The sequence below is a fragment of the Eucalyptus grandis genome, chromosome 9, assembly GCF_016545825.1.
Source record: "Eucalyptus grandis isolate ANBG69807.140 chromosome 9, ASM1654582v1, whole genome shotgun sequence".
In the NCBI taxonomy this organism is placed as follows: Eukaryota; Viridiplantae; Streptophyta; class Magnoliopsida; order Myrtales; family Myrtaceae; genus Eucalyptus; species Eucalyptus grandis.
In genome coordinates this window covers 41726620-41738563 of record NC_052620.1, presented here as the reverse complement: position 1 = coordinate 41738563, position 11944 = coordinate 41726620, and the positions used below count along the sequence as shown (strand labels likewise).

Genomic DNA, 11944 nt, shown 5'->3' with positions numbered 1-11944 from the left:
TTTCTTTCTCTCTTTGGGTCTCCTTCTCTTCTATCCAGTCACCGGCGATGGGTCCAGGCCATGGGAGAGCAAGGTACCGGCCATGGACCGGCGGCATCACCGGCCGAGGACGAGATGTTGATGTTGAGTGTTCGTGCCACGGGCGTAGCCTATTGATAATCAAAATCAGTACAGACCATTGTAGAAATCAGATGTCTGCCAGGTGAAACTAATGAACGGATCAAAAGGAAGAATATGAGAATGATGCGGAGGCAAATGAGCTTATTAGAGGATGATCACATCAATGAACGAAGATGATTTTGAATCAATGAAAGCACATCCGATGAAATTGGGAACCCTTTGAAACAAATGCAGACTATCAGATTCGAGACAGAACGGAAGTGATTCAACATTCGTGACGCCATACTTCGACCCGTCATTAATGCCATTGCATCGATTCAAATTAGTACAGAACACATTCGCCAGAATTTTTTTTCCAAATCACTTCATCTTACAGGTCTTCCAAAAAGAACGATCCAATGAAAAGGGGAAGTAATCCCACTTCCAGGGATCAAGGATTAAGCAGTTTTATCCCAAAGAATGAACGTAACACTAGAACCAATGTCTATGAAGCCAGTAGGAAAAAAATCATTTCCCTGGTAGAACAGAAACACAAAATTAAAAATCATTCTTTTATCTTAAGAAGTCCCGCCCATTGATGCGTTGCTTTTGAAAAACATCATATGTTCATGATAGGAACCACTGAATTAAGCTGACCGGTGGTTGCCCGTGTCTCGAAGAAGGCTCGGTCGCAGTAGAGAAACCAGAGCTTGCAAAAGCAAGAATCTTAGGCCTCACAGCCTGTAACTTTTTCACAAGGTTTTTTTATTTTTCACGTGTCCCAGAAAATGCGAGTATTCTGTCGAATTTTGATTTGGTTTTGCCTTTCTTCTACTAGTTGTTGTCTTCACTAATTTGGCTTAGAGACAAGTAACTAGGTCCGTCATTATGTTTTGGTTGGATGCTGATGAGAGCTGCCGTAGAAGTTCGTCCATTTCACCTCAGAGTTTGTTCTTTTCTGTCTACATTGCTGAAAAATTTAGCTATGCAACTTGGGCATGCATCTCACAGTGAGACTGCCTTCAATATTTGCTGTCTCAGTGAATACAGCCTGGGAAAAGCAGTTATGTGAAATTTTTGGTTACTTCTTTTACCTTGGCTGTTCTCTCCCGCTGATTGTCTTTCTTTATCACATGATTGAGGAATTGGAGGATGAGTGCGTGAGGTTGATGGCGTTTGAAGCGTAATTGTATATTGCCGCTCTTATATGGGGCTTTAGCAGCTCTAGACAATGAGGAAGCAAACATAGGATGGAGCACGCTGCTATTAGTTCTAGAAGAACTGATCTTGAGCTATGTTATCCCCTTTTATCTTGTCCTGCTGAGCCATCCTAGGAGCTTCCTTGCCATTTAGCATTTTAAAGTTGTCAAACTGACTTCCATTAACATATGAGTGACCGCCTTTTCTGTAATATGCCGATTCCATGCTGTTGTTGTCTCGAAATTCTTTTTCTGCAGGAGTCCCTGTGCAGCCCCTCGTCCTGCACCTGCGCGCAGTCCTCCTCCCGCTCTAGGTATTCTTTTTGTGCGTGAGACATTCTTCTGGAGGTGGACCAGTTTGCACGGGAACGCAAGTTCTTTATTGTAACTATCCAAAGAAAGTAAGCCTGCACTCTGCTCATGTGAATGATTTGCTTATATCTTGAAACAAATAACCATGCTCCTCCTCCAGCCCCTGCTCAAGGTGGCAGCGGATCTATGCTAGGTGGCATTGGTTCGAACATAGCTCCATGTATGATCCGATGATACACTTGTTCCTAAACAAGTGTTTCTAAATGTCCGTATGAGATTTGTACTTTTGACGATCTTCTGCTTCAAGGCTCTGAGATCTCTTTGCTCTGATTGCACAAAAGGTATGGCTTTTGGTACTGGAAGTGCGGTGGCTCACATGGCTGTAGATGCTGTGCTTCAACACGAGACAGTGGTGGCTGCTGTTCCCCTAGAGCCACTACAGACAGCATTAGTGGTGCTGATGCATGCAGCATTCACTCCAAGGCCTTCCAAGATGTACGGGTACAGTCATAGGACTTGGATTTTATTAGGCGAAAAAAAAATCGTCTATAGTATTTGGAGGATAATGATGGCATAGGATCCTGCACAAGTGCACACTTGGAGAAGGGGAAGTATGGATGATTTGATGAATAGCTGCACCAGGCTTTCGGTCCTAGCGGTAAGCAGCTCGGCCAGTTCAAACTGGGAACAGCTTGAACTGGCTTTACCGAAGTGGTTTTGGGTTTTATCTGGGAAGAATCAGTTATGTTCCAGTTTTCAGTCCTAGGGATGAGCAACTCAGCCAGTACAAACTGGAACAGCTTGAACCGGCTTTACCAAACTTGTTTTGGGTTTTATCTGAGAAGGATCAGTTTCGTTCCAGGGTCGAACCAACAGAGAATAGGTCGTGCATATCTTATTTAAAATAATAAAACAGTGAGATACAATCGAAAAATTGAATATAATATCAATTATTTGATTTATACGAGACGAACCAGATTCCTGAGTACAATCGTGATCCAGCCAGGCTAGTGCACGTATAACCCAGGTTCGGTTCTGGTTTCTCTGTTTTTTTTTTTTTTATCCACATCGGAGAGCCATAGGGTGCGTTCCAATTTTCGGTCTCGGTGTTGATGCTGATTTAAGGTTATGGATAGTTCAGAAGTTATGACTGATGATGTAGACCATAATTTGGCCCATTCATTCCCCCCAAAATAATGGAATCTTGTTAGGACCTGATGTGATGGTGTCAACGTCTTTCTGTTTGGTTTTAATATTCTCATATTCCGCTGTGAACATATTTTCAACTTTTGACGCTTCATATTTCCATGTTTCCTTTTGAAGTTGGCAGTGCGTCGACCACATTGGGTGCGACATCGGCAAGTGCCAGTTCTACATGGACATTTTGGCAGAGTGCAGGAACAACGATTTCATGTCACCGAGTCTATTATTGATCTGGCGATGGCGAACCAGTATTCTGTCTATGGTTATCGTTTACATGGAATAATCCCGAGTCAAACCTATCGAGATGGGAACTTTTAAAAGTATCATCGGCCTTTCAAACCATCATTGGAACAGTTTGTATGATTAGGATAGTAATGTCCTGGGATGCTTTTTGCTGTGGAAGAATATACAATCTGATGACCTTTCTTCGATTGCATAACTTTTCCTGGTGATGTGAATGGACGAGAAAGGGAAGTGGAATGCTGAGGCACGATCATTAGCGCATGCCTTTATGAACATATCCGCACTGTTAAGCAAGGCTGCGGTACACGTAACTATCCAAAAATACTGCTCTGGAGACACCGTCTCTTTTGCGCCGAGAGGGTCCTGCCCGAAGATGTTGTAGATGCGACGGCACTAATCTCTTTGGCGTATTGTACGCTATAATGAGTCGGAAACACGAAATTGTGTCTGAAAATATCTTGCTGTTGCTAATCACCATCGATAGCACTTCATCAGGAACAGTCATATACACTTTCATGTCCTCGACAATTTCCAACTGAAGAAGATAGTTGGGAGTGGTAAGTTTCATCCGATGCGACCTGCAAATACCTTAAAGCAATTAATGTGAGTTTAAAAAGAGCAATACAGGGACATTCGATGTTCTTTTTTTCTGGTCATGAACACAATTTCTATTTTTTAGTTCTAGAGAACAAAAAGAATGTTAGAAACGTTTGTTTATGTTTTTGTTCTAAATCTATTTTTGTTTTTGTTTTTGGGAACAAAAACAAGAAACAAAAAAACTATTTTCTTATTTTTTGGAACACTTCTGAGAAATAATTTTTCTCTCCTATTTTTTCTTTTCTTTCTTTTATTCTTCTTTTTCTTTCACCAAAGAACCTCGCGTTCTAACGTCGCGCCCCTGGCGAGGCCAACCTTGCGTCGGCTGGCAAGACTTAGCTTCGCCTTGGCTGGGCGAGCTTGAGCTCACCTAGATTTGGCGAGGCCGAGCTCACCTGCCACCGATGAGGCTTAGCCTCGTCGACCCACTCCCAGGCGATGCTAACCTCGGGAGGTGGGCCGATGAGGCCGAGCCTCGCTCGGCTAGGCGAGCTCAACCACGTTGGATTTGGGCGAGCTCGAGCTCGCCTAGCCAAGGCGAGCCTCGCCGTGGCTAGGCGAGGCTGCTGGCCTCGTCAGCAATCGCCGGCTATAGCCGAGGCCAGTGACTGGCCGAAAATAAAAATATTAAAAAATTATACAAGTTTACCAAACATGTCACTAGAATAATTTTTGAATAGAAACTTTACCAAACATACCAAAAACTTTCGGTTTCGGAGCATGCTTTTGCAAAATTGCCCGTGCAGGTCGTGTTCTTTCATACGCGCTTGACGAAAGGGCTTTACAAAGTGGTATTGCCCTTCTTCACTCTCTTTCCTTAACTTTTAGCAAAAGGGTATTCACTACTGCTAGCTTTTAGTTATTAGCTTAAGTAGTGCTGCAGTACATGGCAAGAAAGGAGGAAGACAAAAACTGTGTCATCTTTTGGACATTTCTGAAGAAAAATATAATAAGATGAAAGCTATTTCCTTCCTTGGCATATCCTTAAACAGGGACGGTGGAAATATATGCTCATCACGCTCGTTGACAAAGACTTCATAATTTTTCTTCATCGGCATCGGTTTCCTGATAATTGATGAATTCATGCGTACATCTTGAAAGGGACAATAGCTCACGGACTTGATAAAGTATTTTGCATCAGAAAACGCGATAGTCAATTGACTTTGACCTGCCAGATTGCAAGGAACCGTCCAACTTGAGGAAGGTCGTTCGAGCTAAGGACGTCAAAAACCTAATCGAAAACCGAACCAACTGATAAAATCTAAAGGGATGTAGGGAAAAAATAAATACAAAAGAAAAGCCAAATAACCAAATCAAACCGAACCAAACCGAACCGGGATTTCGGTTTGGTTCGGTTTCTATTCAGATCGGACTCCGGTTCGGTTCAATAAATTACGCCCCTAGTTCCGGCAGCATAACAAACGGTGTTGAATTCGTAAACGTTCGAATGTCAAAGGCAGATAAAGGTCAGATTCGAGATGCCAGATGGAAACCATATGCAGGCAAGAATGCTTGCCAGCAAATTGACAACTACTAGTAAACGCACGCATGCTTTGCCGATTCGGCCGTTGACATTGCCCGCTTTCGCTTCGTCCCTCCTCTCAATGATTCATCAAATACAATAAAAGATCAGATTGGGGGAGCAAATCAGTTCGGGTAGAATCCCATTTTCTTGCTCAAAATGCACTGCTGCCCTCCTTCCATTTGCCGCTTTCGAAGAAGCAATGCAGAAAATATCCCAACGCGTTTATACATCTTCTCAGAGCTCCAATTACCCTTCTTCTCTCTCTTTTTTTTTTTTTTTTTAAAATTATATATAAATTTATTTCGGCGCTCAACTTTTGCCAATCAAAAAGAAAATCATAGCAAGGATCCACCCTTGAGGAAGCTGATGCAGAGTCTCCCCCATGCCTCCCTGTCCGCCTCGCATGGCCCCAAGTTGGCCTTCAGGTCATCACCGTACGACTCCTACAGGAATATAACGCGATAAAATCGTCAGGCTTCTTACTCGATCGATCTTTTCCATTTACAAGAAACGCAGGAAGACAGAAATTGGATGGAACATACTGTGATGAGTCCGCGCTGGATGAGACGGTCGATGAGGTGGAGAAGAATGTCGCGGTTGTACTCGGGGTGCCCTTGAATGCCCATGAAGTGATCCCCGTACCTGAACATCTCGATCCCCGTTTTGTCCGACCTCGCAAGCACCTCCGCGCCCGCCGGCAGTTCCTTCAGCTATTTAAATATCCCAAATTCAAAGCCTGTCCTCGTTTTTTTCTCTTTCTAGTTTAAGAAACGAAATAACAATGCGCCGTCAATTTTGATTTTTTATCTTGTGTTTTCTTAAGGTTATAAGGTGTTGCAGTACCTCATCCTGGTGGCATTCGATCACAGCGAGTTGTGCAGGAAGTTCGAACGATGAGAAGTGATGGAAGGATGGATCGAGTTGCAAGGTTCTCAGTCCTATGTCCCATGATCCGGCACGCCCAACTTTGCCTCCCAGTGCACGCCCTAAAACCTGTACGACCGAAAACCAGAAGATAATCAAGAAAGGGCGCCGATGCTAAACTCGATTCTTACCACTAATTGCTCTTTTCCATCGCAGAGAACAATGACAGGTGACCTAAAGAAGATAGAGATTCCTTCCAACAGAGCAGGGTACATAGTATTGTCTAATTGACATCACATGATTGTAAGAAACAAACGGCCTAGGTCTGTAATGCTTGCATCAAGATAAGATGTCCTCGTCACGAATTGCTGATAATCCAGCATTTAAGGAGTACCCAATATTAGGATATTTTTACTGACAAAGCAACCCCATGCCATGCGATCACGACTTCAATTCGTCATAAATCTCAAGTTGCTAAATTGGGGTTGCAAGCATTCGAGCTATGTGATAAGACGAAGAAGGCGAAAACAAAATTAGGCAAGCCTAAGAAATGCAAGATAGAGGGAGCAGATCAGCATCAAACTCACGTGAATCAGACAACTGCTACTAAACCACTGATGGCGAGCACTTGTCTGCAAATTTATCCAACCAGTAACCACAAGTACACGCTGCCGGTGCAATTAACTAATGTAAGCACCCGCAAAGGTCCAACCCCAAAACGAACAAAACCAACCCAAATCAAGGTCAAAGCGATCTGTTCTAGAAAAGGAAAAGCAGAGCGATAAGACATCAGAGGCTGAGCATAGCCAATGGCAGCTGAGCACCATTTTTCTAATGAAAGGAACTCCTCCTTTGGCAATCTCTCCACTGACACTTTACGTGATTAATGTCAGCATTCCAGCTATGCAAACACACGTCGCCCCTACCGGACAAAGAGCAAAACATCATAACCCCCAACATCGCCTAATAATACCCTCATCTCGAGTTTTCCATGTTTGGGCGGCGACCCCTTTTAGGAGCATTTCTCAATTGCGGATTCGATTGCCGACAGGTGAATTAGCTGGTTTTAGGCGAGGTTGATGCTTGGGACAGCTCATGACTCGCTTCTCGAGCAGTAAGTAAGCTGAATTCGGCATCACTAGCACGTGCGAATACGAGCCGTATTAACATGTACTGGTGAATTAAAGTGGGAGCAGCCGAAAAGTGGGGCTTGGACCACCCTGCTCGAATCATTAAAGAGGTACCCATCTCGGGTCCCACGAAGTTGCAAGAAATTGCTTGCCGAGATTATGGATTTTCATCCCCGAAATTCACCATGACATATCATTTTTGACCCAGAAAACGTCCCATCATCATCTTGGAGAAACATGAAAAAATGGGAATTTGAAGCAGGGGTAGGTGAGAGGTTCAAATCGTCACATTCTCAAGGAAAATGGGTGGAGACGCGTGAGGGGAATGGGTGGGGACACGTGAGTTTCAAGAGTGGGTTTCGATTCTCACGCCACTCTCACGCCCTGTAAGAGACAGGGCAAAAATCTGAGAGTGAGTGTAGAGTAGGAATAGAGTAGGACTGAGCATAAAAAAGAAGAAGCAGGTGCCAAATGTAACCATAATCCTAAATAGAATTCGTTTGGTAACTTAGTAAAGAGGAACTCTTGCCGGTGTATTCAAAACGCTCAACCCGCCGATTAAACGTTCCTGGCTCGATTTGATGGACCACCAAATTCATCAAACGCCCCCAAAAGCCGCTCGTGACAGCCACAGTCGCGTCGCCCTAAAGCTTGTCGCCATTTCCTATTTTCTGGCGTTTCTCCATTGTCCTATTCAACGCCTCACGATTTCGTCCCCTCCATGACCACCATCGAAAGAATAATTTAAAAAAAAAAAAGTTTGTTTCGCCAAAAAAAGAAGTGACAATCGGCGTCGAAAACCAGAAACACCTCAAAAGATTATTTTCACGTCGAACTTTTATGCATTGATGCAAAATAGAAGTACCCATTTGAACTTTAAGTGATAATGATCTTCAGATGGATTTCAATGCCCCAGAACCAGTTTCAAAGGATGATTTTCACGTCAAACGTTTATGCATCGATGCAAGATAGAAGTACCCATTTGGACTTTAAGCGGTTCGAAGACCTTGAGATGGTTTTCAAAGCCCCAGAACCAGTTTCAAAAGATGATTTTCACGTCAAACTTTCATGTATTGATGCAAAACGGAAGTACCCATTTTGGACTTTGACCGGTTCAAAGATCTTCGGATGGTTTTCAAAGCCTTCGTCGGCTCATTTTCCTCATCTAACCAAGATTGTTCGACCTTTTTTCAAGCAGAAACGACCGGAGAAAAACCATAACGAGGACGGCGCGTGAGAATGGACTCGCGATGGCCATGCGGGGTGTGGGAAGAAAACAAAACAGTAACGATCTTTCTTATTGGTTGTAACGATTTTACCTGGTGTCCGAAGCAAATGCCGAGGACCTTCTTCTTCATGGAGTGGAGGTTCTTGAGCAGGTCGATCAGCCGGCAGATCCAGTCGTCGTCGGCGTGGGCGTCGCAGAAGCTGCCGGTGATGACGAAGCCGTCGTAGAGCCCGACCTGGCCGTCGTCGGGGAGCTCCCCGGCGGGGGCTCGGAACACGTCCCAGACCTCGCCCTCCCCGGCCAGCATTCCCTTGAAGAGCCCGAAAATCCCCCCGTACTGTTCCTTCGTGTACTCCGAGTCCTGCGAGCAGTGCAGCACCGCGAACCTCTTGACCTCCATTCCTCTCCCCCGCACAAGCTCCAAACTTCCCCACCCAGAGAAACAGAGAGAAACAGAGAGAGCGAAACACAGAGAGAGAAGACCCCTTCTTCTTCTCCTCTCTCCGCCTAAAGACGCTGGCGTTTTTTGGGTCTGCCAATGGGACGGGGCAGGGCCGGAATTTATACACGGAAGGCGCGGGAGCGCAGGAAAGGGGGCCGTACGGATCGGGATTCTAGTTTACGATTCGGTCCCCTGTTTTCGCGTCCTATTTCCATATTCGCCCCTCGTCCCCTGTTTTTTGGTGTTTGCCCGATGGAAAAAGAAGCTTGGATCGAAGTCAGCAGGATCTCATTAAGACGGTCGACATTCAATGAAGGAGGGGACCACCCAGCGCAGGCGCAAAGAGAGAAAAACAGAGAGAGAGAGAGAGTGAATCTTGATTAGTTTACGAGACAGGTTCAGAAATCCGAAAACAGAGATCTTTAATCACCTAGTCACTGAATCCTCCCGCCAACCAGGACCTCTCCCTTTCCACGACAAATTCCCCCCCTTCTTTTTCTCCCTTTGGCCGTGGTCAGAGTGGAATTCCATGCTGACTTCGGCGGCCCGACCAATCCGGGGCCAGACACGATCGTGGGTCGTCGCCAAATCGACGTTCCGAAGCCGTCCGTCAATGGCGGTCGGCGTACGCATCGGCACGGAGTCCACGGACAATTAGTAGCTCGTTTGGGTCAGTAAATCACTTGCTGCTACACCCTTATGATCGTAACGTCACTGTTCTAGTTTAGTGATCTCGACTGTCCTTGTCGAGACCTTTGTCGGACCCAATGACGAGGTTTCTTCATTTGGCAGAGACGGACGTCTGTTTCGATGCGAGAAGCGACCCCTGAAAGCAAAGGGGACGAGACCCGTGGTTCAATGCGAAATCATCACCACGATCAAAAAGATTATGTGACCCATTGGAGGGACCACGATCATTCTCTCAATGTGGCCCAAAATTAGTTACACACGATAATCATGCCGTCACGGCGTAAATATCTCGTATATTTATTGTGATACATTTACACGCGACATATTTACTTCAAAAATCTGGTATCACAAAAAAATATTCGGATAAATTTGTCACATAAGTATGAATTTAAAGTAAATGTGTTATACAGATATAAGTTTAAGGTTTTTGGTAATATATAATTAAAGTAAATGTGTCACATTAAGTTTAGGATTTTTTGTGATTTTTTTTCATTTTCTAAATCACAAGGTAATCTAGAATTCCATTTTTATGAACTATTTCCAGACAGTTCTCTTTTGTGTACAGACAACACTTGTTATCTCTATCAAATAATATTGCGACGAATCTTGAGAATATAATTTCTTCCTAATCAAGATGAAAATGCGGATACATACAAATTGAGTGGCAATTTAGAACTCCATTTCCCAAATTACTTCCAATTAGTTCTCTTTCGTGTACAACTGACACCTGTTATCATCTATCAAATAATATCGCGAAAATCTTGGGAATATAATCTGTTCCTAATCGAGACGCAAATGTAGCTCCATACAAATCGTGTGGCAATTCCTAGAGTGCTTCTAATCAGTTCTCTTTTGTGCACAACCGATGTGTTATTATCATCTATCAAATGATATCGGGCGAATCTTGGGAATATAATTTGCTCCTAATGTAGATGGAAAAGCAGCTACATACGGACAGAAAAAAAAAAGGAGTGAAAAAGGAAAAGAAATCGTGTTATCGCATAATTCCCATTATCGCACGTAAGGACTTTATATTTCTTGGATCGGCTTTATAAAGACAATGGAGTCTTGCTATGCTTACATTAAAGATAGTGCATTATCTCCCCAGGCTGGCCAAAAGCAACGTGACGTGGGTCACCCTATATTTCTTCCTACATGGTATTCTGATGCTGCACATCACACATTTTGTCCCAAAAAATTGCACAAAAATGCGGGTTACAAACGCGCAACCTAAGCAACCTAAGCAACGTTATTATACCATTGACGGCGATTGCTTTCATGGGAAATGCATGCATGGATCGCGATCGAATCATCCCGTGGAATGTCGCCAAGACACGTGAAAGGAACCTCAACCCCCGAATTAATTAGGTCGTAATCTCGATCTTAGCTCTCGCTCGAAGCTACTGATCGAGACGGACGACCGGCATTGCGGACCGGTTCTTCTTGCGTCTCTTGTTTAGTGGACGTCGAGTGCTAATAATCATGATTACGCCGCTGATTAGCGACCACGACACGACATGCGGGACGCGTGTCGTGTCGTGCATGTCGTTTCGTGTCGGGATTTGATGCCCGCCCGGCTTAAGGGAATAACGGTGGGAAAGATCGCTCAACACGTGATGACCTGGAAACGACGGAGGGGGCAAGGAGCGCCTTGATTTGAGCCACCATTTGCCCTCCTCGGAATTTAAAAAAAAAAAATCCCTCCGAGTTTCGGTAAAGGACGATGTCGAAAAGGATGTCAGAAATGTCGGCGGAGGGGATCACGTGACATCCTATCTCAGCAACTCTTCTCACGCTTCGGTTTTGCAGACCAATTTTTTTTTATTAACCTAATTTCAAATTATATGTTATAAATTATAAATTGGGTTATGATGAAGAGCCGGTTTCAATAGTCATGTGAATCTCAGATTAATTTCACATTTCAATACGGCTTATATTTACAAATTTTACTAGAGTTTAAATGGTCCAGTCGCGAATCCATTTAACTCAATAGATATTGTGTACTATCCAACTACAACTTTCAATCGCTCTTTTGACCTCTCGACATCAGCACGGCTTGTTAAGGCATTAGGGAATTCCAATTCATGAATAGGGGAGGCCATCCATTCCCATCATTTTTTACTTGCATTCAATTTATTCCTAAGGTATTTGGGTGTTTTACAAAAAAAAACTGATTATTCGTATTACTTACAAAAATGAATAAAAGAGAATATTATTATTATTAATGGAAATATTCAGTCATAAAGTATCATCAATAGCGGAAATATTTTTTATGTATCGATGATTTCAGAGTTTAATAGTTAGTTGAGATCGGCGGTTGAACAGTTCATCAAGAACTGCACACGTGTTTAGGAGAAGCATGCGCGACAACCGCATTTAAGATCTTCAGTCCCAAGGTGTTACATATGTTGA

At 43.8% G+C, this 11944-nt stretch overlaps 1 protein-coding gene and 1 pseudogene across 1 annotated transcript; one reads left to right on the top strand and one right to left on the bottom strand.

Moving 5' to 3' along the window:
- Positions 1 to 47: 47 nt before the first annotated feature.
- Positions 48 to 3096, top strand: LOC104420837 (annotated as a pseudogene).
- Positions 3097 to 5304: 2208 nt separating this feature from the next.
- Positions 5305 to 9101, bottom strand: LOC104419874 (gamma-glutamyl peptidase 5). Its single transcript, XM_010031689.3, has 4 exons — positions 8492 to 9101; positions 6022 to 6171; positions 5721 to 5888; positions 5305 to 5621 (listed from the first exon to the last, which is right to left on the bottom strand). Exons 1-4 carry the CDS (start codon positions 8798 to 8800, stop codon positions 5514 to 5516), a joined length of 735 nt encoding a protein of 244 aa, XP_010029991.2. The 5' UTR covers positions 8801 to 9101; the 3' UTR covers positions 5305 to 5513.
- Between the last annotated feature and the right edge of the window lie 2843 nt (positions 9102 to 11944).

Coding starts and splice junctions, on each gene's coding strand:
- LOC104419874 (XM_010031689.3), bottom strand. CDS start 8,800: ATGGAGGTCAAGAGGTTCGCGGTGCTGCACTGCTCGCAGGACTCGGAG. Junction 6,172..8,491: donor GCATTTGCTTCGGACACCAG/GTAAAATCGTTA, acceptor TCGGTCGTACAG/GTTTTAGGGCGTGCACTGGG. Junction 5,622..5,720: donor TCCAGCGCGGACTCATCACA/GTATGTTCCATC, acceptor ATATTCCTGTAG/GAGTCGTACGGTGATGACCT.